The 25,991-nt window shown below is 43.5% G+C and overlaps 1 protein-coding gene across 1 annotated transcript in view; it reads right to left on the reverse strand.

Annotated features, from left to right (window-relative positions):
* Nucleotides 1-5,749: 5,749 nt before the first annotated feature.
* Nucleotides 5,750-25,991, reverse strand: part of CYFIP2 (cytoplasmic FMR1 interacting protein 2) — a 142,183-nt gene continuing 121,941 nt past the window's right edge. Inside the window, exons 27-31 of the mRNA XM_082621585.1 lie at nucleotides 19,225-19,297; nucleotides 18,679-18,773; nucleotides 12,638-12,876; nucleotides 10,942-11,089; nucleotides 5,750-8,688 (exon numbers count right to left, since the gene is read on the reverse strand). Coding sequence (XP_082477711.1) covers nucleotides 8,521-8,688; nucleotides 10,942-11,089; nucleotides 12,638-12,876; nucleotides 18,679-18,773; nucleotides 19,225-19,297 — 723 coding nt within the window. The 3' untranslated portion in view covers nucleotides 5,750-8,520. The remainder of the gene's footprint in view (nucleotides 8,689-10,941; nucleotides 11,090-12,637; nucleotides 12,877-18,678; nucleotides 18,774-19,224; nucleotides 19,298-25,991) is intronic.

The raw sequence follows: 25,991 nt of genomic DNA on the forward strand, positions 1-25,991 counted from the left end.
AAAGAATGAAATTCTGCCATTTCCAGCAATGTGGATAGACCTAGAGAATATTATGCTTAGTGAAGCAAGTCAGACAGAGAAAGACAGACAACACTGTATGATATCACTTATATGTGTAATCTAGTAATGAAAACAAACAAACGTATATAGCAAAACAGAAACAGACTCACAGATACAGAAAAAAAAAATGGTAGTTACCAATGGGGAGAAGGAAGCAAGGAAGGGCAAAAGAGGGTATGGGATTAAGACATATAAACTACTATGTATAAAACAGATAAGTAACAAGGATATATTGTATAGCACAGGGAATTACAGCCATTAACTTGTAACAACTTTTAATGGAGTATAATGTAAAAATACTGAATCACTATGCTGTAAACCTGAAACTAATATAATATTGTTAATCAACTATACTTCAATTAAAAAAAAGATTCCCTGTTCCTGCCTTTACTGAGGTACAACTAAAAATAAAATTTTACATATTCAAGGTGTACAAAATGATGTTCTGATATACGAATGTACTGTGAAATGATCATCACAGTCAAGCTAATTAACACATCCATTACCTCACAGTTACCTTTTTTTGGGGGGTGGGTGTGGTAAGAACACTTAAAATCTACTCTCTGTCATCAAGATTTTTATATAATTTGTATTCTCTTGTCAGTAATGTCAAATTAGACAACCTTCCTTGAGTCATTAAAACTCAGAGTTTTTAAACTGATTTCAATATGAAGAAATTCTGTTCTGATAAGGGGTAGCACCTGAAATTATCAATAAGGTTTTTAAAGCAACACTTAGATTCAGAAATGAACTATGCATTTTATACACATTCAACGACTCTTGGGGTCATGTATAATTATTATTACAGAAAATATTACACAACATTCACATTTTATTAAATAAATTTATTATATAAATAATCCCTTACATTACAGTTTTCATTGCCTTTTAAAGCAGTATCTAGAGGGTACAGTATTTCCTGAATTGTTCTTTCAAATCTTTCAATTCTGGAATATTACGAGAAAACCTCCCTAAAAGCAGTACATGGCTCAATTTGTTCCGACCTCCCTCAATCAAGACGATACTTTGACCTATAATGGCCAAAAAGTAGTTTGTAAACAGGTTAGTTTGGAATTGTTTGTATGTGAATCATCTTCCTAGTCATGCAAAATATTTTTGTTTCATTGTTTGTGTATCTTTATATTTCACTGGAAGGCCATTTCTGCTGCATATTTCACATGCATTTTCATTTGGGAAAGCCAGTTTCTCTAAAATTTATAAAAATATGTTTTGATCCTCTTAGACAAATTTAGATGCCCTTGATTTTTTGTAATGTTAATAATAGTAAGCAATAGTTCACAGTGAGTGTATAGTGACTGTAAATTCAAAGTTAATTTTATTTCCCCCCAAGACCACAGCTCACTCTTTGAGGATTTCTGTGATTTTACTGAACTCTTCTAGTGCATTTTTTTTACCTTGTCTAAACTAAATCTAATTACTTTAACAGTATTTTGTCAGCAATTTCGAGTGTGTAAAAGCGGTTTTAATGAAAAATCTGATATGTGTTTCATCAAATGTTCTCTTTGAACAGCTCCATAAAATATTGTACACGATCTTTTTTGTTCCCCAAAAAACTGACATTAGAGGCACAGTTGTAACCAAGTTTCCTAGTCACAAATTCAAACTATGTGCTGGATGAGGCACAAAAAAACGTTCATGGGTTTTCAGCTAAAAATGCCAAATCGGGGACTTCCCTGGTGGCGCAGTGGTTAAGAATCCGCCTGCCAACGCAGGGGGCACGGGTTTGAGCCCTGGTCTGGGAAGATCCCACATGCCGCGGAGCAACTAAGCCCGTGCATCACAACTACTGAGCCTGCGCTCTTGAGCTCGCGAGCCACAACCACTGAAGCCCGTGCGCTGAGAGCCCGTGCTCCACAACAAGAGAAGCCACCACAATGCGAAGCCCATGCACCACAGCAAAGAGTAGCCCCTGCTCGCCACAACTAAAAGAAAGCCTGTGCACAGCAACGAAGACCCAACGCAGCCAAAAATAAATAAATAAACAAATAAATTTATTAAAAAAAAAAAAAAAAGCCAAATCGTAGGCGAGCCCTCTTTTCTCTTCCTACAAGCCTCTATTTGAAGGCTTGAAAATAGTGAGCATTCAAGAAGTGTTTCTCAAGCAATGGCATCCCAGCCTTCAAACAGTCCAGGGCCCCAGACACAGCACCTTTCCCAGATCTATTCTCTTCTCCATTGTTATGGGTTGAATTTCTCTCCCAGCTCAACTCATATGTTGAAGCCTAAACCCCAGTACCTCAGAATGGGATTCTATTTGGAGACAGAGTCTTTAATGAGGAAATTAAGGTAAAAAGGAGGTCATATAAATGGACCCCAATCCAATGTAACTGGTGTCCTTAGGAAATTATGACACGGACACAGAGGAAAGACCATGTAAAGACACAGGGAGAAGACAGCCATCTGTAAGCCAAGGAGAGAGATCTTAGAAGAAACTAACCCTGCTGACACCTTGATCTTGGACTTCTAGCCTCCAGAATGGTAAGACAATAAATTTCTGTTGTTTCAGCCACCTGGTCTGTGGTATTTCGTTATGGCAACCCTAGCAAGTGAATCCACTCAGCTACCCTATTCTCTCCCATCATGAAAATGCTTCCTCTTTCCACCTGAATTCCTTCGGTACTTTGCCAAGTCCCTGCTTCCCTAATTGTGCCCAAGAGTCATGACTGCCCATGTGTAAGTGGTTCTTCTCCTGTGGGAATGTAAAAAACTATCTAACATGGATTTCCACACCCTCAGTCCAAGAGTTTTCAAAGAATGTTTCATGAGAGAATCATTAGTGATGCAGAGAAAGGCGTGTCCCAGGTCATAGCCATCTGGGAGATGTGGTGTTAATCCAGGCTGATTAAGGTCTGCAGGATTCCTCAGAGCACTGCTGACACTGCTGACCTTCACGAGGGGACAAAGCACAACGCACTCCCCAAATTTACTTGAGCGTGGAATCTTCTTTTCACTGTGCGTTTCTCCAGACTCAGAGTGCTCGACGGCACTAGACCAAATATACCAGCCCTAATGATGAGAACCCTTTGAGGTGGTGACACACGGCTGAGCAAGATTTTGAGTTTGTGAAGTAGTCAGCCTCCTCAAGGTACACCAGTAGGAAGTGACCTAGAATTGGGAAACCAGAGCTTGAAGGGACCTTGGATTATTTTGTCCACCTTGAGGATGAGGAATCTGAGGCCCCAAGAGATTTGAGGACTTGCCAGGCTGCAGCAGTGGGGGCCACTAATGCCCTAGAACTCATCTCTGTTGGCAGTCTTCAGGAAAGCAGGCGCTGTGTAACATAGGAGGCTCCAAGCACTGGTACTGGTCTTAAACATATCCTTCTAGTCATCTTCTACTGCCATCTTTTCCGATGAGTGTGAGAGGTCTCCAGGTGCCTTCAGCCTGGAACTTCCTTGCCACTATGCTGGGTCTCTCCTAATACCAGGCTTAGCTCAATCTTACTGACCCAAAGCCCCCGAAAAGTCCAGTAATCAAATTCCTAAGTCTAGTTTTGGGGTCCAGACTGGCTGATCAATTTACTAGAGTGTAACAGCAAAAGCCCATCCTTTGGAACTGGGTTCATATTCCAGCTTTCACTTAGTAACTGTGTGAAAATAAACACACTGTATAGCCCCTTTGTCAAAGGTGGGATATAACACAAAAAGTGATGGTGGTTGATTCAAAGGAATGGATGGATGAATGGGATTTAGCATGGTGCCCACACACATTAGGCCTCATTAAATATTAGTTCCTATGCTTCCTCTTAAAACTAGGGATATATTGATAAATGATATATATGGAACAGGATAGAAAGCCCAGAAATAAACCCATGCACTTATGGTCAATTCATCTATGACAAAGGAGGCAAGAATATACAATGGAGAAAAGACAGTCTCTTCAGTAAGTGGTGCTGGGAAAACCGGACAGCTACAGGTAAAATGATGAAGTTAGAACATTTTCTAACACCATATACAGACATAAACTCAAAATGGATTAAAGACCTAAATGTAAGACCGATAAACTGCTAGAGGAAAACACAGGCAGAACACTCTTTGACATAAATTGCAGCAATATTTTTTTTGGATCCATCTCCTAAAGCAAAGGAAACAAAACCAAAAGTAGACAAATGGGACCTAATTAAACTTAAAAGCTTTTGCACAGCCAAGAAAATCATCAACAAAACAAAAAGACAACGTACTGAATGGGAGAAGATATTTGCAAATGATATAACTGATAAGGGGTTAATATCCAACATACATAAACAGCTCATACAACTCAACATCAAAAAAACAAACAACCCAATTAAAAAATGGGCAGAAGAACTGAATAGACATTTTTCCAAAGAGGACATGCAGATGGCCAACAGGCACATGAAAAGATGCTCAATATTGCTAATCATCAGGGAAATGCAAATCAAAACCACAATGAGCTATCACCTCACACCTGTCAGAATGGTTATCATCAAAAAGAACACAAATAACATGTTGGCAAGGATGTGGAGAGAAGGGAACCCTCCTACGCTGTTGGTGGAAATGTAAATTGGTGCAGCCAATATGGAAAACAGTATGGAGTTTCCTTAAAAAACTAAAAATAGAGTTACCATATGATCCAGCAATCCCACTTCTGGGCATATATCTGGAAAAGACAAAAACTCTAATTCGAAAAGACACATGCACCCCAATGTTCACAGCAGCACTATTTATAATCGCCAAGACATGGAAGCAACCGAAATGTCCATCAACAGATGAATGGATAAAGAAGATATTATATATGTGTGTGTATATATATTGGGTTGGCCCAAAAGTTCGTTTGGGTTTTTCATATGATCTGACGGAAAAACCCAAATGAACTTTTTGGCCAACCTTACGCTCACCACCACCCCCCCACACACACAAAATGGAATATTACTCAACCATAAAAAGAACAAAATAGTGCAATTTGCAGCAACATGGATGAAACAAGATATTTTCATACTAAGTGAAGTCAAACAGAGAAAGACAAGTATCACACGATTTCACTTATATGTGAAATCTAAAAAAAAGATACAAATGAACTTATTTACAAAACAGAAACAGACTCACAGACATAGAAAACAAATTTATGACTACCAATGTGGGGAGGGAGGAAGGGATGAATTAGGAGTTTGGGATTAACAGATACACACTACCATATATAAAACAGAAAAATAACAAACACCTGTATAGCACAGGGAACTATATTCAATACCTTGTATATTCTATAATGGAAAAGAATCTGAAAAAGGATATATATGTATAACTGAATCATTTTGCTGTACACCTAAAACTAACACATTGTAAATCAACTATACTTCAATTAAAAAAATTAAAAACAAACAACAACAACAAAAAACCCAAAAAACAAAACTAGGGATATAGTTTGTAGAGTTACACTGTCAGACTATGAATCCCCTAGGCTCAGGAACCATCTCCAATATCTTGCCCAGTGCAAGTCAATTTGTAAAGATTTAATTCCCCCAGTGAGAAAGGAAAACAAGCCATTAGTTTAGTGCGCAATGTCTTTATCTTCTTTATCTTTATCTTCCTCCATTCTCTTTCAGGTTGTATCCTTAGTCATCAGTTTTCTTGTGGCCTTCCACAGATCAACGACGACTAGAATATGACCCAGAATCAAGACAAGATGCTCATTTCACTAGTTTGGAAGCAGTTTTAATGGAGATGGAAATGTTTATCAACTCAACACAGGTACCCCAAAATACAAAGCAAAATATCATCTTCAGCTGCATAGCAAATATGATTTAAGAATTTAACATTATTTGATCACAAGCGTAAATGTAAGTCACCATAAATAAATGTAAATTCATTGTACAAAAATCCCCAACAACTCTTAATACAAATATGGTACATTTGACAGTTTCTGAAACAGATTTATTTTTAACCTTTTAAAACCTAAGATTTTATTTTTCCTGGTTCTTAGATACACAAAAAATCAAAAGTGGGGGTGGGCAGTAACACCAGGAAGGAAAGAATATTAAACCCTTTCGGTGTTCGTAAATCAATGCTGCTGGTGAGCCAGGGAAATGAAACGTCTCTCCTAAAGGTGAAGACCTCAATTTACTGGGATCAAATCTCTTGAGGATAATAGGATTCTACCCAGAGGGTCAAATTCAGGGCTATGAATGCAGGGTGGGAGGGGTGGACTGTTGAAATAGCAATCTCATCCAACAGGTGATCCAAATCTCCACAAAGCAATGGTCAAGGATTTAGAATGATCTCCAGGACTTAACAGCCAGACTTAATCTGAGAGAGTGAGCCAGCTACTGTTCCCAGACAGGAATGAAGACTCGGAAGGCTCTGGAGCTTAGAAATTTTATGTGGGTTTTGAAGGTGAATTTTAACTGGTGGTTCTCGCATGTCGTGTAATGCCTCACTTTTGCCTTTGGGATACAACTATGGTCATCAAGAAGAAAAAAATGAGAAATCAGAATAGGAAGTGGCAGCTCCAGACAGGAGAATCTGACAGCTTCCACCCTGACTCACTTTCCTTCCCAACAGATATTTTCTTTCATGGCTCAGAGGGAGCTCAAAGCCCAAGGGTGGCAGTGCAGGGGGCCTCTATAGCAGTGGTCCTCAGACTTTCGTGTGCAACAGAACAATCCAGCTTGTGGCAAGTGCAGATTTCTTGACCCTGCTCCCAGAGCTGTAGAATCAATGGGTATGAGATGGGGCCCAGGAATCTGCATTAAACGTGCTAATCTCAGGAGGTCCTGATGTATGTAGCCTTTGGACCATACTTTGGCGAGCCCCACCTCTCTTCTCCCTGGTGAGCATGAGTGGGTAACAAACCTCTTGCTATGGACACTTCTTTGCTCTTGCCATGGGGTTGAAGTGGGCCATCTGGTTAATGGAAACCATTTCCATTCATCTGCCCTGAGGGAGGAGATCATTACTGTTCTATTTTCTCTCTTTCTTTTCCTTCCTGGGCCGGGGGAGAAATATCCAATGTCTCACTTTATACGTTCTTACAAGCTCAGGGTCACAGATTCCCTTTGATGATGAGGTGCTCTGCAATGAGAAATTCACTTCCCAAAGGCTTCCGTCCTTCTAAACAGTCTCCCCATGCTTGGTAGGAGATTCTGCAGGGAATTTTGGTTCAGTCAGGGAAATGGAAGTAGACACGTCCCTGTGAGATATACGCCATACCTCAAAATCTAAGTTAAGGAACATCAAGGAAGTTGACAGCCAAAGATAAAATGTCTCCAGAATCTTTCAGCTTCTAGGACAACAAAAGTCCTGATTCACTAGAACAGAGTTCCTCTTTGGGGTATATTTTGGTATTAAATGCTCGTTGACAAGTATTATTTATATTCCTTACCTCCTTGGCCCCAAGATGTTTCTGGCTTCTGTTAAAATAACCCTTTAATATTTTCTTTCTTGTGACAGTTTTCCTTGATGAGAGATTCTGTGCCAAGAAGTGGCCCCTAATTTGGTCGCTGGCTAATGCTGTGGGCAGTGCATGCCTGGCCTGTTCAAAGCTGTAGCCCCAGTGTCCATTACCCTGTGCAACTTGATGCTCACTAAGCATTTTCTCAGTGAATAAAGGACCCTCTCACCATCAAGCTGATGAGATGGTCTAATAGCTTTCTGTTTTGGACTATGGAATCCCTGGCTGTGTTCATAAATACTGCTTCTACACAGCGGTCCTGACCATATTCTTACCCCAATTCTACTCACCCATTCCAGTTGTGAATGCATTTCTGAATTCTCTCTAGGAGTGCCCTGAGAGGGGAGTCAGGATGTGGTTTTGGGAGTCCATGGAAGGTCAAAGGCAACACCACAACACCATCTACCATGGTACCGATACCAGGAACCTCATCTCCCATTCACCATGGCTCTCAGCGCCTGGTCCAGGAGTATTCTTGGTGGTAGAATCCCTGGCGTCCAGAGCAGAAGAAGATGCCATCTTGGGAAGTGGAGGGAGGGAGCCAGAGGAGGCGAAGATGCTAGAAGTGGAAGCATGGCCAGGCTGACATCTTGGGACATCACCACACTCTTTTCTCCATCTCTAAGACTTCAATCCTGGGGTGGCATGTGGACATTGGGTTGGAGGTTTCCATCTGAGGAGGAGGTCTTGGGAAGCAACCACAGATGTAGGGGACCACAAGATGGAGAAAGGGTAAAACTAGGGCTCTTAACACAGCTGAGGGAAAAAAAAAGTAAAAAAGAAAAAAGCATATACTGCCCTGTTTCTTTTCTTTTTTTTTTTTTTCATTTACACTATGGAGAAACCACCATGGAGATGTTGTGGGAGAGCATGCACAGGCCCAGCCCTCAGGAGGTGCAGATGTGTTTGGGGAGGTTCTTGTTTCCTTCCACGTCCATCCCACACACTGTCCAGTCAGACCCTGTTGCAGGCTGGTTGTGGCTTTCTCTCTCCTGCTTCTTCTCCTCCAGGTCGAGGGTTTGCAGGACCTTCCGCCTAGCAGGTGGTGGCCAGGGACTGGTGGATGGGTGGTTGGAAGCAGCGCACATGCTCCACGGTGGAACTGTCCGTTTCCACGGACTTCATGTACTTGTTCAGGATGGCAAAAACCTCATTGTTCAAGATCTGGTACTTCCTGATCCTGTCTGCCATCTTCTTCAGGGGCTGTAGAAGGACAGGGACGTGCAGGTTAGGGATGGGAGGAGGGGACAGAGAAATCAAGAGAAAGGGAAGAATTCAGTTGAAGGTGGGGTCTGGGGTCCTGATGCTTCAATGATTATGCCACTCTCTTGCTTAAAGGCCTTCTATGGGTGCCCAGAGCTTGACAGTGAAATGTGAACTTGACCATAAAACGCTTTGAGTTTCAAAACTTACCACAAAGCTGCAGTAATCAAAACAGTGTGGTTCTAGCATGAAGACAGACATATGGACCAATGGAACAGACAGCCCAGATATAAACCCTTTCATATATGGTCAAATGATTTGTGACAAGGGTGCCCACAACATTCAATGGAAAAAGAATGGTCTTCTCAACAGACGGTGCTGGGAAAACTGGATATCCACACGCAGAAGAAGTTCGATTCTTACTTTACACCATATACAAAACATTAGCTCAAAATGGATTAAAGACCTAAATATGAGAGTGAAAACTATAAAACTCTTAGAAGAAAACAGAGGAAAAGCGTTATGACATTGAGTTTGGCAATGATTTCTTGGATATGACACCAAAGCACAGGTAATAAATAATAAATTGGAATACATCAAAATTAAAAACTTATTTGCATTAAAGGACACTATCAACAGAGTGAAAAGGCGACCCAAAGAATGAAAGAAAACATTTTCAAATCATATATCTGATAAGGCATTAATATCCAGAATACAGAAAGAACACCTGCAATTAAATAACAGCACAAACAAAACAAAACAAAAAAAACAAGCCAAATGACCCAATTAAAAAGTGAGCAAAACACTTGAATAGACATTTCTCCAAAGAAGATAAACAAATAGCCAATAAGCACATGAAAAGATGCTAATATCACTAATTGCTAAGGAAATGTGAATCAAAACCGCAATGAGATACCACTTCACACACATTAAAATGGCTATTTCCAAAGATACACAGAAAATAACAAGTGCTGGGGAGGATATAGAGAAATTGGAACTCCTGTGCATTGCTGGTGGGAATGTAAAACGGTGTGGTCACTATGGAAAACAGTACGGTGGTCCTCAAAAAATTAAAATCAGAATTACCACACGATCCAGCAATTCCAATTTTAGGTACATACCGAAAAGCAATGAAAGCAGGGTCTTGAACAGTTATTTGTACACTCATGATCACAGCAGCATGATTCACAACAGCCAAAATGCGGGAGCAACTCAAGTGTCCATCGACAGATGAATGGATAAACAAAATGTGGTGTATACATAGAATGGAATATTATTCAGCCTTTAAAGGAAGGAAATACTGATACATGCTACAACATGGTGAGCCTTGAACACATTATGCTGAGTGAGAATTCCACTTATACGAAGTACCCCTAGAGCAGTCAAACTCACAGAGAAAGAAAGTGGAAGGGTGGTTACCAGAGGCTGTGGGGAGGGAGAATGGTGAGTTCCTGTTTCCTAGACACAGAGTTTCAGCTGGGGAAGATGAAAAGTTCTGAAGATGGAGGTGGTGATGGTTGTGTAACAAGATGAGTGAATTTAATGCAGTAAACAGTTAAAGATAGCCAAAACAGCAAATTTTATGTTACGTATGTTCTACCTCAAAGCAAAAAAAAAACCTTTATGAGGTGGCTTCTGCCTCTTTTTCCTCTCAGCTGGTCCTTCAGACCCACCCTCTGTTCCAGGCATACATCTTCATGCCTCTGTGTCTTTGCTCTAGCTGTTCCCTCTGCCTAGAACATTCTCCCCATCCTGCACCCCATTTTCTGCCTGGCTATTTGCAGCTGGTCATTCTGGACTTTGCCCAAGCATCGCCTCTAGGGGGAGCCTTCTGAGGCCCCTGCCCAGCCCCTCAGCTTGGTTTAGACAGCCCTTCTTGATGCTCCTGCAGCAGCCTTGCTTACCCCACACATGACAGCGCTCATCCCATCCCCATGGCTGCACAACTTTTGTGTTCAGTCAGAGTTTGTGCAGATGACGAAGCAGCATTAGCAGAGTTTGACTGGCACAGGGAAGGTGTGTTTCAGGTCTGGAGGCTGGCCCTGCCCTGCGGGGTGATGTGATTCATCCCAGTGGGTTACGAGCCAGTGACTCACGGCTTCTTACGAGAAGGTCACCAGCTGCTGAATGTCTCTGTACCTACCTGCCGTGTGGGGAGCTGGCCTCCATACGCAGCTCACCCTCCTCTGCTGATGAAAGGCCTGCTTGTCAGGCCTGGCCCCAACTCCCAGAACCCAGCCATGAGCTGCTTACCACATTCTTAATGATTTCATCCTTCCCGTCCTGCCTCTGTACTTTCAGCAGGTGGTAGCAGAAGTCGAACAGGTCGAAGCGACGCTGCTGGCCCAGCAGGACGATGATGGAGCAGCCAGCCCAGTTCAAGCCATCTCCAAAACACTGCCTGGGAGTGGGAGAGGAAGCAACTGGAGTGAGAAGCAGGAGGCAGAGGGGGAAGGGACCCTCATCTTGGACCAGCAGGTACAGCTAGTGAGCTGGCTCATCTCTGGGCCAATTCTCTTAATCTGTAGAATGGGTACAAGGGAAGCTGTGAGTGTGGACTCATTTGTTCTTGGGACTGTGGTTATATTATAAGCCCTGCTAGCCATAAATAGGTGTCAGTCTGTCGCCCCACTAATTTAAGAAAAATCAGCTTTGAAGAAGACAAATTTGCAAGAAAAAAAATCCAACCAGCCTTTGAGATTTATGTAGCCAGTTAGAATTCTGATGAAGCTCTGTCTTGGCTCTGGAAAGGAACCAGAGGAACATCAGTGAGGGGAAGGGTGGTTTCAAACCAGGAGACCAGCTGGCCAGTGTAGGCGGAGAGGGCAGGGACTGGGGGTGGGGGAGGGACACGATGGGGCATGAACAGATGCTGCTGGTGTGGGGGGCTGCCAGTCCTCTTGGGTCTGGTGAAGCTCAGCCTGCACGCCCCCAACTCTCAACAGCCACCTGGGCAATTTGGGAGGCCGTGGGGCATCTCTTGGCTGGATCGCTCGTCCGTGAACGCAGAGCAGCCCACTGGGAAGGTTTCCCAGCTTCCCCACTGCTGTCACGGAAAGTGCAGCTGCTCTGGAAACAGCCTTCCCATCCCACTCCCAGCACCACTCTCTTGGGGAGGCCTCTCTGGCCCCCGTGCGTGTTTCCTCCAGAGCTCCTGGCTCCTGGAGGGCAGGCCTTGTCTGCCCTCGTCACCTCTCTGCTCGTGCTGTGTAGCTGGGTGAGTGACGGGAGAATGGGGCTCTGCTTCTGTCTTCTCTGAGAACTGGACTGGGTTCCTCTCAAAGGCACCCCTACTTTTTAGGAGCAGAGGCCTCATGAGCAAGGTGGTGCCCGCCTTCTGCCAGGGGAGCCTGTCTCTGTTCTACGACCCCTGGAGCTCTGCTGGGGTGGGCGGTGAGGTCTTAATACCAAGCCCTCGCCAGGGCTCCCCCGCTGCCCCTTCCATTGGCCCAGCTTCTAGTCCCGTGAAGACAGGCCCTGAGAGGTCCAAGGCCCCGATGTGCACACACTCCATGCCTGTCTTCAACCACTTGGAGCCTTTCCTGTGGGGTCCCCTTCTCCCCTCTAAGAGCTGAATCCTAAGCAGCGTTCCAGCTCAGCTGTCGTCTGTGAATTAAATTCCTATAGTCCACTTGTCTCTCTTCATGGGCATCTGTTGTCCTTCCTGCCCTCGCTGCCAAGGGACCTCATTCGATGCACCTTCTATCTATTTTCTAGTCTTCTCTTGGCCCTGTCAACCCCACATACCAGGAACTGTCTACTTTTGCTCTGCACAGATGCATGTCCAGCACCTAGAACCCTGACCGAAATAAAGCACGTGCTCAACAAACCGTTGTTGGACAACCCCGCCCCTGCCCTCCTTTCTGGCTGAGCTCTGGCTGCCCCGTGGCTCTTGGGGTGGGGGATGAGCAGGTTGGGGGGTGACCCCGCCTTCCCTGGGGCTACTCACTCAGCTGTGAACTCGTTGGTCCCCACGGGGATGCAGTAGACGAACTGCATGGCACTCCAGAGCCGGTGGAACTCCACGCACTCGTCGACGTGCATGACGCCGTTGGTGGGCGGGGGGCCCCGCCAGATGGGGTCCTGCAGGTAGCTCCGGATGCGGGTCAGGATGACCTCGAACATGGACAGGCCGCAGCACAGCCGCTCCTTGGTCAGGAGGTCGCCCTCCCGGGCGATGGCGATTTGCTGGGAATGGGAGGGTACATAAACCTGCCAGTCACATGGCAGACCCCATTTTCTACCTCTCACCCGATATTCCCAAACCCCAGAGCTGGCTGCATCTGTAATTCATTCACCAGAACTGAGGTCTTGCCCAGAGCAGGGCACTAACTTTATAAACCTGAGTTCAACCGCAGGGAGAAGTCTTGGGCTCAGTAAACTCGAGGAGCCATCACTAGAGGAATAGTCTAACACAATTTCGATCCACCGATGTAATGCGATGCTAGGTAGCCTTGGAAAGACTGAGAGTACGACTGCTACTGCCGTACTGTGACTACTGCCAGCACACACTCACTGTGTGTGTCGTAACCAGGCCCCGTTCTATGCGTTCGTTAAGTACTTACCTCATTTACTCCTTTCATAAACCCCATGAAGAAGATGCCATTATTATCCCTTTTTTTTTTTTTTTGCGGTACGCGGGCCTCTCACTGCTGTGGCCTCTCACGTTGCGGAGCACAGGCTCCGGACGCGCAGGCCCAGCGGCCATGGCTCACGGGCCCAGCCGCTCCGCGGCATGTGGGATCCTCCTGGACCGGGGCACGAACCCACGTCCCCTGCATCGGCAGACGGACTCTCAACCACTGCACCACCAGGGAAGCCCTATTATCCCCATTTTATTGAAGAAGAAACTGAGGTTCAGAGAAGCAGTCAGTGAGTGGAAAAGTTGGGATTTGAATCCTAGTAGTCTAGATCTGTGGGTTAAATTGTTAAGTGGACAGAGCAAATTGCAGAAGAGGACATATACTACAATCCTATTAAAAGACATCAGTAACACAATCCCACAGACAGACGCAGAAAACTGTAGGCATGTATGTGTGTGTGTGTGGGGGGGGTGAGAGTGTAAAACATTCTAGAAGGATTAACATCAGTTGTGGGAACAGATGGGCTTGGAGAAGCAGGTGAGGTTTTCACTTTTTACTATAAATACTTCTGTACAGTTGAATGTGCTACAATAAGCATATGTTACTCTTAAAAATTTGTCGCTGATTTTACAGATTATTCCTCCCATTAGAAGTTCTCTGACCACTGTTAACAATCTTCCTTAATAATTTAAACTGGCTTCTCGTATGGCATCTGGTTACTATATCTCTAATAATCAGCCGGCTACACTAGTACTTCAAAACACATTACCGTCTGCAGGAGCAGAAAATATCTAGGGGTAGAGCTCTCAAAGCCATGTGCAAAGATAATAGATATTAACATCTAAGGTCAAAGTACAATCTCCAAATCTAGGGACAAAGTTTAAGAGGGCCGGCTTCTGAGACAGAGAGGTCCACAGGGCACTCCTGGGATCAGCTCCCCAGAGGGCGGACCCACCCGAGAGCTCAGTGCACAGTGTGGCTGGCTGGAGTCTGCCTGCCTGCTCCCTGCATGCTCCCCACACCCTACAGCCCCTAGAAAGAGGGCAGCCTCAATTAAATTAATCCATGAAGGGAAGTAAATCAGGAAACACCAATGCTGGAGCCTGTTAGGAATGTGGGTCAGGAGTGTAGTTGTCATGACAGCTATAAACTGAAAGAAGTCTAGGACGAAAAACGTGAATTGGGGAAGAAGAGCTTGAGGACCTGTGTTTCGAACACAAGGGGGAACCCTGATTCACGGTGACTCATCTTGATTCTGGTGGCAGAGAAAGATCGCTCCAGTGCAGAGAAGCTGCCACAGTTAGCTAGAAATACTTCTTTTCAAAAACCCTGACCCCAGTGCTTGACTCTTTTCTCACCAGGCAACTCCCTGTGGTAGTATCTGGGCCCTGACAGGGCTCTCCACTTTAGAAAGAGAGTGCCTGGTACAGCGAAGATGCTCAGTAAATAAAGAACCCACGTTTGTTCTCGAGTCATGAATATTCTCCTTCAGGAACTAATACAGAGAGTTCTGGCTTACTAGTTAAAGGAACTAATACAGAGTTCTGGCTTACTAGTTAAAGGAACTAATACAGAGAGTTCTGGCTTACTAGTTAATCTCCTGTGCATTTAGTTAGTCTGTATCAGTCCTCAGGGCCTGACAACTGTGGGAGGATCTAAAGAATTAGCAACAGGGTTTATAAACCTGCAGACAGATTTTGAACTCTAAATGACCCCCCAACCAGAGCCAACCAAAGGGCCTTGACTGAAATGGTTAGGGGCTTTGTCCCTTTCCTGAAAAACTGTTTACCTTTATGGGTTTTCCTATGAGCTACAAGAGTAAAATCTGGAAAAAAAAATTGTAAAAATGTTATAAGAAAATAAAAATCTCCCATAAATCCCATCACCCACAGATGAGCTTTCTTACAATACTTATGTATGATTTATTTGTGTTTATGTATGTGAGCATGTATATGTATCTATTTTAACACAATTTGGGTCACACTATCTACATTGTTATTTACTCTTAAGATATTGGTACTAAAAAAAATTTCCTTTAGTCTCTTCAGTAATATGTTTTTTTAATGGCTACATAAAATGGCCATTGACATATGTCATTTATTTAGTTCTCTATTCCTGTTGGTTATTTTAAATTGCTCACAAGTTTTCATCATTATAGACAACTCATAAGTAATTATCCTTATATATTACACTTTTTGAGCTTATCTCTGGTTATCTTCTTAGGATAAAATCCTAGAAGTAGAACTCTTCAGTCAAAGAGTATAAGTAGTTTTAAAAGGCTTTTGCTACATAGTGACAAACTAGTCCCAAGAAAAGCTGAACCACTGCACACCTATCTATGTCAAATCTGTTCCTTGTGCCTTTATCAGTACTTCATTATCATGAAGAAAAGTTCTTAGCCAACTTGTGAAATGAAGAGCTATATCCTTCTCTTTCACATTTCATTGATTACTGGTAAAGTGGAACACTTTTTCTCCTGTTTGTTGGCATTTATATTTCTTAGGCTGTGAGTTTTCTTTCATGCCCTTTTTTCTTTCTTTTTGCTTTTAATTATTTATTTTTGGCTGCATTGGGTCTTCGTTGCTGCGCGCGGGCTTTCTCTAGTTGTGGTGAGCGGGGGGCTACTCTTCGTTGCGGTGCGTGGGCTTCTCATTGCAGTGGCTTCTCTTGCTGCAGAGCACGGGCTCTAGGCACTCAGGCTTCAGTAGCTGTGGCACGCAGACTCAGTAGTTGTGGCTCGCGGGCTCTAGAGCGCAGGGTCAGTAGTTGCGGCACGCGGGCTTAGTTGCTCCATGGCATATGGGATCTTCCTGGACCAGGGCTCAAACCCGTGTCCCCTGCACTGGCAGGCGTATTCTTAACCACTGCGCCACCAGGGAAGCCCTCTTTTTTCTTTTGATATGAGTGTCCTTCTAATCTGAAAAAGTGCACTAAAGATTGTTTGTTGCCTATACCCTCAATCGGTGACTTGGTGTTTCATATATATATATATACTACGTGTGTATGTGTGTGTTTAACATAAATTTTAGCCATTTCTGTTCCACTCAGTGGGGGATTTTTTTTCTCTCTCTTTCTGCCATTCTTTTCTGAGTTAACAAGGGTATAGAAAAAGCATCTGTGAAATCATGTGGAAACATATTTCTGCATGGAGTACTTTGATTACATTTAGGATACTTTGGAAAAAATATCTCCATGCTTGCTCTTTCCTTTCTGTTTTTTAGAAGATTTTTACTTATTTGTTTATCATAGTAATGGTGAAAGGCAGCTCAGCTAAAAAGACAAAACAGCTATTCGCCCATTTTATAGATGGGAAAACAAAGACCAAGATATATTTTTTTTTTAAAAGGCAAAAAGACCAAGATATTAAATGTCTAGCACTAGATTATGCAGCAATTCAGGGGTAAAGCTGGAAAGAGGAGTCCTTCAACTCCCTGACAGAACATTCTATTCATGATAGCACTGGGCAACAAACCAGGTCACCTCAATTTTTCCTAGAAACAAATACAAGCAATGCAATACAGTTAAACTCTCCCAGCATTAAACATGTAGCAGAATTTCCCTATCACCGACCTAGAAGTTATGTGAGTTCCCTGAACCCCAGCAAGCTTGGAAGTTAATATTTAAAAAATGTTTCTTTTATCTACAGGAGGACTAAGTTTTGGACTATTCCTTAAGGGCTGGGAGACTTATAAAACTGGCATTTCCTCTCCGGCAGAATGTCTAGGCTTTTGTTTGTTAAATATCAGCATTTGACAAATTAAGATTTCTATCAGTCCCAAGGAAGTAGTGTTCATCAGAAGAGGGAAGGAATTCACAGACTTGTAAGTGGAAACACATGCCGAAGCCTGGGTGTGAGAGGTCAGATTCTTGTAGGATGACACCAACAGTGGAGCAGACACATTTATATGTCGCTGGCTTGGGGGATTTCTCCCTAGAAGGCAATCTTTAGAGGATCTCCTGTGTTCAGCCCCGGAAGGCCAAAAAAGAAAATGTGCATATTTCACAGTATCTACATTCTCTCTGTGGTGACTAAAGAACCCAAATGTCACTAAATGTTTAGTCACTGTTTTCAGTAGGAGGTGGGTGGCCTGCAGGGGGTATGGCTGGGGCTGCTCATCAGTGTGACACCTGGGCGGATGGGGCCCTGTCATGGGCTCCAACACTTGCCATGTTTTTCGAGAGAAGAGGCCGCCTTCCGCCCTCTGTGGAGGATGAGAATTTTTCTGATTCATGAGCTTTTGTGATAATAGGAGAGAGGACCTTAGGGATGCTAGTCCAAGAGCGGATCTGAATCCTAAACCTTTTAAACAGTCGGTTTTGGGTTTTGTTGAACAAAACAAGCCATACTGGCTTGTCTTGCTGCAGTGCCCTGTTTTCTCTTCTTCCTGAATTCCTACCCTGATCTGTGCCCTGCCCCACCACCAAATGCTTGATTCAACTTGAACCAACTTGAAAGGAGACAGCACATGCTGTTTGTTTCACCCCTTTCCCCCCCGCAAAGTGTCTTCTTTCCTGACTGCCTGCATGGTTTGTGAGTTCTCCAAAGGCAGGGGTCCTGTTTTACTCATCTCCATGTACAGGTTCAGGTTTGTAAAAATGAGTTTTAATTACAGATTTAACACCTGAGCTCATTCACCTTCAAAAATATTAGAACATTACAGATAAAGCTGCCTTCTTTGATCTCCCCACCCATCTCTGTCCCTTTCATCTTTCTTCAGAGGTTGCCACCATTATGAACTGGGTGTTTTTCATTTCCTAGGAAAAGTTTTACTTCATATGGGTTTTTGATATGTGTTTAAAAAAATACAAATAGCATCATACTCCATGACCTGTAGTGCCGCTTGCTCTATTCACCTAACCATGTGTTTATGGTCTGTCCACACTGATGCATCTAGATCTGACTTTTTTCTTTTCATTATTATGTAGCAGGTATTCATCATTTAAATGATTTTACCACATTTTATTTAGTCAACACTCTACTGATTGACATTTAGGTTGTTTCCAGTTTTTTGCTTTAACAAACAATGCCATGGTAAACATCTTGTGTTCCTGTAAGAGTTTTTTTTTGGCAAAGATACCCAGAGATGAACTGCCGGTTCACAGGGCGTGCGGTTCTAATTCTGAGAGAGAACTCAGCAGAATTCTTAATACCTAACGGGGAGTGACAGATACTTGTCTGACTTCCTTCTTTCTTGGCAGGATAGATGATACAGGGTACAGGCCTGAGAGTCAGCAAAATTCATGCCACACCTGCCCTTGCCATTAACAGGCTGTGTGCTGTTAGACTTTCTGTTTCTCTCTCTGAGCCTCAGTTTCCCCATCTGTACAATGAGGAGGTTGGACCAAATGCTCTCTCTCCCTCTAAAGTTCCTTTTGGTTCTCCGAGTCCATGATAGGAGGATCGTACCTGAGGGGTCCCCAGCCGCTCTATCAGAGGGACCAGGTGAAGTGGCGCGTACTTGGCTTCCAGGCGTTTCATCCGGACCTCCAAACGCTCCCCCTCTGCAAAAGGAACAGCAAGCAGAAAATGAGATTCAGGGCACACCGGGGGAAATGGGGAAGGAAGAGCTCTCAGAGGACCTGGTGACGTATTTGTATTCCAATACTTGGATGGAGCGTGTAGAACTGTTTTCCCTGGTTCTGGCAAGTGTGATCAGGACTCACTACAAGGAAAATGTTCTATTATCTGTGCCCAACAGTGGAATCATCTACCTCATGGGGTGGTGAGTTCCCCATCACTTGAAGGATTTAGACCAAGCTAGACAGCAACTTACTAGGGATGTTCTAGAAGGACCAAGGCCTGGAGCATCATTTCCAATTCTGTGACTACCCAAGAGCTGTCCAAAGCCCTCACCTTCTCCATTTCTGACCACACATCTGAGTTTATTGGGACTAAGTGAGCATGAGGTGCAAATTCAGACTGGCCATTTAGCTGCTGTCAGTGGTTTCTTACCTTTGATGTAGACTCTAGGCAAGATGTTTTGGAAGGGTGCAGCATGGAGCAAATCACAGACTTCCTCCTGAGACTGAAAATAGAGGAGGGAAAGAAAGAGAAAACCATTTTTATTTTAAACCAGGAAGAACTTTCATTACTAAAAGCTTGAACACTGGAGTCAGCCAGACCTGGGTTCAAATCCTAACACTTCTACTTAACTAGCTGTGGGATCTTAAGCACGTTGCTTAACCTCTCTGAGCCTATTCATTTATCTGCAAAATGAGGATAAGAACAGTACCTATTTTAATGGGTTACTGTGAGGATGAAGTGAGAGAACGTATAGCCTCATAGCACAGACCCTGGATATCATGAGTATGCAGTACCATTTTCATTACAATCTTATAAGGAATTTGTTGAAAGAATTCAAAGTGGCAGTGGGATCAAACAGAGATGTGGACCCAGACTATGTTCATCTGGTTGGCTGTGAGGCCTATGGGCTCAAAGCATGTAGCTAGACCAATTTTCCAATCCACTAATGCAGGATGCCTCTGTGTGAAGGCCTGGGTCTGGTTGCTTTTCTCCACCCCAGACTCCAACTGGTGAGAGAACAGGGACTAGGACCCAGACAGGTTTTGATGGGGACTCTTTATGCATAAAAGTAAGCTAAAAGCAAACGTGTACTACAAAGGTTGGAGGAGAAAGTTTGGGAGAGGGTAGGCCTGGAAGATATGGTCAGATGGGCTTACTGTCCCGGGACCAGCTCATGATCACTGGATTTCAGTGATGGGGAAGGGGACCTACACGAGCCACCCTCCATGGGTCTTGGTTTCTATTCTTTTAAACTGTGGGGATCTGGATTAGGTAAGATCCAGCCTTCATTCAACTCTGATACTCTTGGATTCTAAAGAATCTTGAGAAAATCAGGATTGTGAGGGCCCTTGGCTTTCTTAACCAGGCGTCAGTAGAACATGGCCATCCTGGAAATCTCGCAGGCCAGCTGCTCAAGAAAGAAACCCCTCAACTCCCTCAGTCTTTGAAGTGAGGATGACAGAATGAGGACAACTGAACTCTCCAGAGAGACCTGCTTGATCTGACTGTAATTCTCAGTTTCTTAGCCAGAGGGGAAATGTCCTCACTTTCTTAATTAATCTGTTCCTCCCCAAACCAGTAAATCAAGTAACTTGGTCTTTACTGCTATGTCTAAGCTTAGATCCTTTGATTCATCATGTAATCTGAAAACTTGCCTACTGATTATTCAGGCTACTCTTCATTCATTAATACGGTGAATTATATGGATTGATTTTTTTTTAATTTTTTAAATTTATTTTTGGCTGCATTGGATCTTCATGGCTGCGCGTGGGCTTTCTCTAGTTGTGGCGAGCGGGGGCTACTCTTCATTGCGGTGCGCAGGATTCTCATTGCCGTGGCTTCTCTTGTTGTGGAGCACAGGCTCTAGGCAAGCGGGCTTCAGTAGTTGTGGTGCGCTGGCTCAGTAGTTGTGGCACACAGGCTTAGTTGCTCCGCGGCATGTGGGATCTTCCCAGACCAAGGCTCAAAGCTGTGTCCCCTGCACTGGCAGGTGGATTCTTAATCACTGCGCCACCAGGCAAGTCCCTATATGGATTGATTTTTGAATGATGAACCAGCCTTGCGTTCTTGGGGTAAACTTCACTTGGTTGTGATGCATTATCCTTCTTATGTATTGGTGGATTTTATCTGCTAATATTTTGTTGGGGATTTTTACTCTACATCCATTAGAGACATTGATTTGGAGTTTTCAAGTGTCGTTGGTGTTGGTATTAGGGTAATGCTGACCTCATACGGCGGAAAGAGTTCTATTTTTTCTATTTTCTGGAATTGTTATTATTTCTCCCTTAAATTTTTGGTATTCTATTTTCTGGAATTTCTATTTTCTGGAATTGTTATTATTTCTTCCAAAAATGGGCAGAAGACCTAAATAGACATTTCTCCAAAGAAGATATACAGACTGCCAACAAACACATGAAAGAATGCTCAACATCACTAATCATTAGAGAAATGCAAATCAAAACTACAATGAGATATCATCTCACACCAGTCAGGATGGCCATCATCAAAAAATCTAGAAACAATAAATGCTGGAGAGGGTGTGGAGAAAAGGGAACAGAACACTCTTGCACTGCTGGTGGGAATGTGAATTGGTACAGCCACTATGGAGAACAGTATGTCCTTAAAAAACTACAAATAGAACTACCATATGACCCAGCAATCCCACTACTGGGCATATACCCTGAGAAAACCATAATTCAAAAAGAGTCATGGGGCTTCCCTGGTGGCGCAGTGGTTGAGAGTCTGCCTGCCGATGCAGGGGACACGGGTTCGTGCCCCGGTCCAGGAGGATCCCACATGCTGCGGAGTGGCTGGGCCCGTGAGCCATGGCCTCTGAGCCTGCGCATCCGGAGCCTGTGCTCCGCAATGAGAGAGGCCACAACAGTGAGAGACCCGCGTACCGCAAAAAAAAAAAAAAAAAAAGAGTCATGTACCAAAATGTTCATTGCAGCTCTATTTACAATAGCCCGGAGACGGAAACAACCTAAGTGTCCATCATTGGATGAATGGATAAAGAAGATGTGGCACATATATACAATGGAATATTACTCAGCCATAAAAAGAAACGAAATTGAGCTATTTGTAATGAGGTGGATAGACCTAGAGTCTGTCATACAGAGTGAAGTAAGTCAGAAAGAGAAAGACAAATACCGTATGTTAACACATATATATGGAATTTAAGAAAAAAAAATGTCATGAAGAACCTAGGGGTAAGACAGGAATAAAGACACAGACCTACTAGAGAATGGACTTGAGGATATGGGGAGGGGGAAGGGTAAGCTGTGACAAAGCGAGAGAGCGGCATGGACATATATACACTACCAAACGTAAGGTAGATAGCTAGTGGGAAGCAGCTGCATAGCACAGGGAGATCAGCTCGGTGCTTTGTGACCGCCTGGAGGGGTGGGATATGGAGGGTGGGAGGGAGGGAGACGCAAGAAGGAAGAGATATGGGAACATATGTATAACTGATTCACTTTGTTATAAAGCAGAAACTAACACACCATTGTAAAGCAATTATACTCCAATAAAGATGTTAAAAAATGTACGCAAAAAAAATGTATTCAAAAAAAATTTTTTTGGAAGAATTCACAAGTGAAACCAGCTGTATCTGGAGTTTTCTTTGTTGGAAGTCTTTTTTTTTTAACTAGGTATACAATTTCTTTAGCACATATAGTACTGTTCAGGTTATCGATTTTTTTAAAAGTGAGTTTTGAGGTTTTCTGTGACTCAAAGACTTGATTCCTTTCATCTAAGTTTAATTTATGGGCATAGGGTTGCTTGTAGTATGCCTTTATTATCCTTGTGATGTCTGTGAGATCTATAGTGATATCCCTATTTCATACCTGATACTGGTATTTTGTGTCTTCTCTTTTTTTTTTTTCTTGGTCTGGCTAGTGGTTTATCAATTTTATTGATTTTTTTTCCCCAAAGAATCAGCTTTTAGTTTCATTTATATTTCCCTATAGTGTTTCTGCTTTCAGTGTTGCTGATTTCTGTTCTTATCTTTATTATGTCCATTCTTCTGATTGCTTTGGGTTTCATTTGCTTTTCTTTCTCCAGTTTCTTATGGTGGAAGCCTAGACTACTGATTGAACACCTGATTCTTTCTTAATATACTGTAACATTTAGGCTATTCTTCGATACCTCTAGTAATCAAGAGCTCAGTACTTCTGGAGGCAGCCCAACCCATTTTTGAACAATTCTAATGGTTAGAAAGTTTTAAACCAAGGCAGCCTCCCAGTAGTTTCCATTCAAGATCCTTGTTCTGCTCTTTAGAGTAATACTGAATGTGTTTTTCTAGCCAGATTCTTCAGCTACCCTTCCATCTTTCTCCTCCTCTCAGGGCCAAGCACCTTACAAGAGCTTTCTACCTCTCTCTCCATTTCCCAGTCTTCACTTCCCTTGACAGCAAACACAAACATCACGCCCAGCTAAAACACGCCATGGCAGTGGCTCTGGCAAAGATTACTGAAGGCTGCTCTGTCACCCCGTTCAATGGATACCTTTCAGTCCTCGTACTATGGCATCTCTAATGTATTAGGCACGGTCTTCCCTCTGTTACTATGACAATGAGTTCTGTGGTTTCCATTATTTTGATTTCTTCTTTTTAGATTCTTTTGCAGGTTTGGCTTCTAACCACCCTTTAAATGTTGGTTTTCTCCAAGGTCCCTCTTTCTTTTTTTCTCCTCACTTCATTTTACCTACTTTGTCTCACCTACTCCCATGTCTACAAGCACTGCCTTTGATTCACCAGCTCTGTATTTCCAGCCAGGCTTCTCTTTCAAGCTCCAGACTTGGATATCCACCTCCTTACTGGATATTTCCACTGGATATTCCACAGCTCCACATTTCTAAAGCTGACCTTCTTCTCCCCTTCTTATGTGAGGTTCCTTTGCTCCCAGAATGGCACAATAATCTCCTCACCTGCCCAAGTCTAAAACCCGGGGTTCATTTTTCGTCTCTCTTCCTCACGTCCCATGACCAGTAAGTCCTCATGTCTTGGATTCTCTCCACATTTCTCCACATTGACCACAACACTCTGAGCTCCTTAAGGGTAGGGATGCCGCCTCTATTTTTACCTTTTATCCCCAGTGCCTAGGACATAATAGTCTCTCAATAATTATTTATTAATGGATGTTTGTTATCTCAGGTTTCTTAGATGAATAAATGAATTTTTTTTAGCCACATGACTATCCTCCATATATGAGAATACTATTACATCCATTCATCCAACAAACATTTATTGAGTACCAGGCATTGTTCTAGGCTTTGCAGATATGATGTTGAATGAGATCTCTGTACTCACATAAATTACATTGTAGTTGAGAGAGATAAAAACAAGTAAACACACCAGAAATTTTCAGATAGTGGTAAGACACAATAGGGTACCAGGCTAGAGAGTGACTGGGAGTGGGGAAGGGACTACTTCAGAGAGGGTGGTTAGGGGAAACCTTTTTGAGGGGGCAGATATTTAAGTAGAGAACGGAATAAAGAAGGAGCCAGCCAGGTAGATACGAGGTAAGTGCAATGGCGCTGGGGCAGAGAGTAAGCTGGAGTATAGTGACGCAGGTAGTCATAGTACAGTCTTAGTTCCTAACAGAAGGGGGGGACCAGATCATGCGAGGTCTCATAGTATGGTATGAAGTCTGGAATTTAAGGGCAATGAGGAATTACACAAGTATTCCAAGCAGAGGATTGGTACACATAGCACTACTGCCAAGTTTTCTTATTTTTCTTGTTTACTTTTCTTCCAAAAATTTCAGTTGCTCCTAGAAATGTCTTCTTACTAGGAAAGTTGCCCCCTTCCATGAATATCAACTTTCTATTTTGTTAATGTGAATAAAACTGACCTTAGAAGACACCTTAGGGGATGGAGAAAGGGGAAGAAGGTTCTGGGCCCTCTACAACAAGACCAATTTTGTTGCTTTATTCATTTTACATGATGAGCTTCCACTTCAGATTTCCTTGGGGGAGACAGGAGTGTTCCATCTAGCCCCCCTCTGCACCCTGAGCCTCCCACTCGAGTTTGCAACCTGCAGGGCCAGAGGTTCTTTGGGGGTGCTTCCTGTTGGCATGCTTCCTGTGTATTCTCTACCTTGTAATGACATTTGTTACTGAAGGTGAAGAAAGAGAAGGATGTGGTTTCCTCATAGAGGTGGGAAAGCATTTGCCTGGAAGGTCCCCAAGGATGAGCTATGTGGCCATTTGCATGATGAGGTGGCTACATACCCTGCAACGCCTTTTGTGGAAGGTGTTTGTTTGGCATTCATAAGCTGAGGCCATTGCGACTGATAAAAATGTCCAGTTCAGAGCACACAAAAGCCTGTGTCAGGGATCTGAACAGACTTCTCTGTGGGCACTTAGGCTAATGCACACCGCCTTCTCATCCAATCTCTATCCTAAAGGATGGCATTTGGCCTTCCACTCTGCTAGGAACCCACCCGGCCCCTAGCCTGTGAAGGCCACCTAGAGTGGGTTTCTTCCTCACTCCCTGCCAGCTCTTTGTGCTCCAGCCATGACAGCTTTCTGTTACTTGAATTCACCGTCTGCATATTCATCACTGAATTTCTGCCTTCTCTCTGGAATGCTCCCTAACCTATCTCTCCCACTCCCCTCCTTTGCTTAGTAAATTCCCACTTTTTAAAAAATTAATTATTTTATTTTTGGCTGCATTGGGTCTTCGTTGCTGCACACGGGCTTTTCTCTAGTTGCGGAGAGTGGGGGCTACTCTTTATTGTGGCGTGCGGTCTTCTCATTGCAGTGGCTTCTCTTGTTGTGCAGCACGGGCTTTAGGTGCACAGGCTTCAGTAATTGTGGCACGCGGGGCTTCTGTAGTTGTGGCGCACAGGCTTAGCTGCTCCATGGCATGTGGGATCTTCCTGGACCAGGGCTTGAACCCATGTCCCCTGCATTGGCAGGCAGATTCTTAACCACTGCACCACCAGGGAAGTCCTCCCACTCTTCTTTCAGATCTCAATTCAAGCATCATTCCTTCCAGGGAGACTTCCTGGACAACTGCAATACCTCCCTGTCCATGCGGTTCCTTTGTTATATGTCCTCAAAGAACCAAGCTCTTTTCCTTTCAACATTTGAACCCCATTTGTATTATACATGCCCACATGTGACTATTTGATTAATACCTACCTCTCCCTACTGGAATGTAACCTTCAGGAAGGTAGGGACAATGATTATTT

The sequence above is a fragment of the Mesoplodon mirus genome, assembly GCF_964341445.2.
Source record: "Mesoplodon mirus genome assembly, chromosome: 5".
NCBI lineage: Eukaryota > Metazoa > Chordata > Mammalia > Artiodactyla > Ziphiidae > Mesoplodon > Mesoplodon mirus.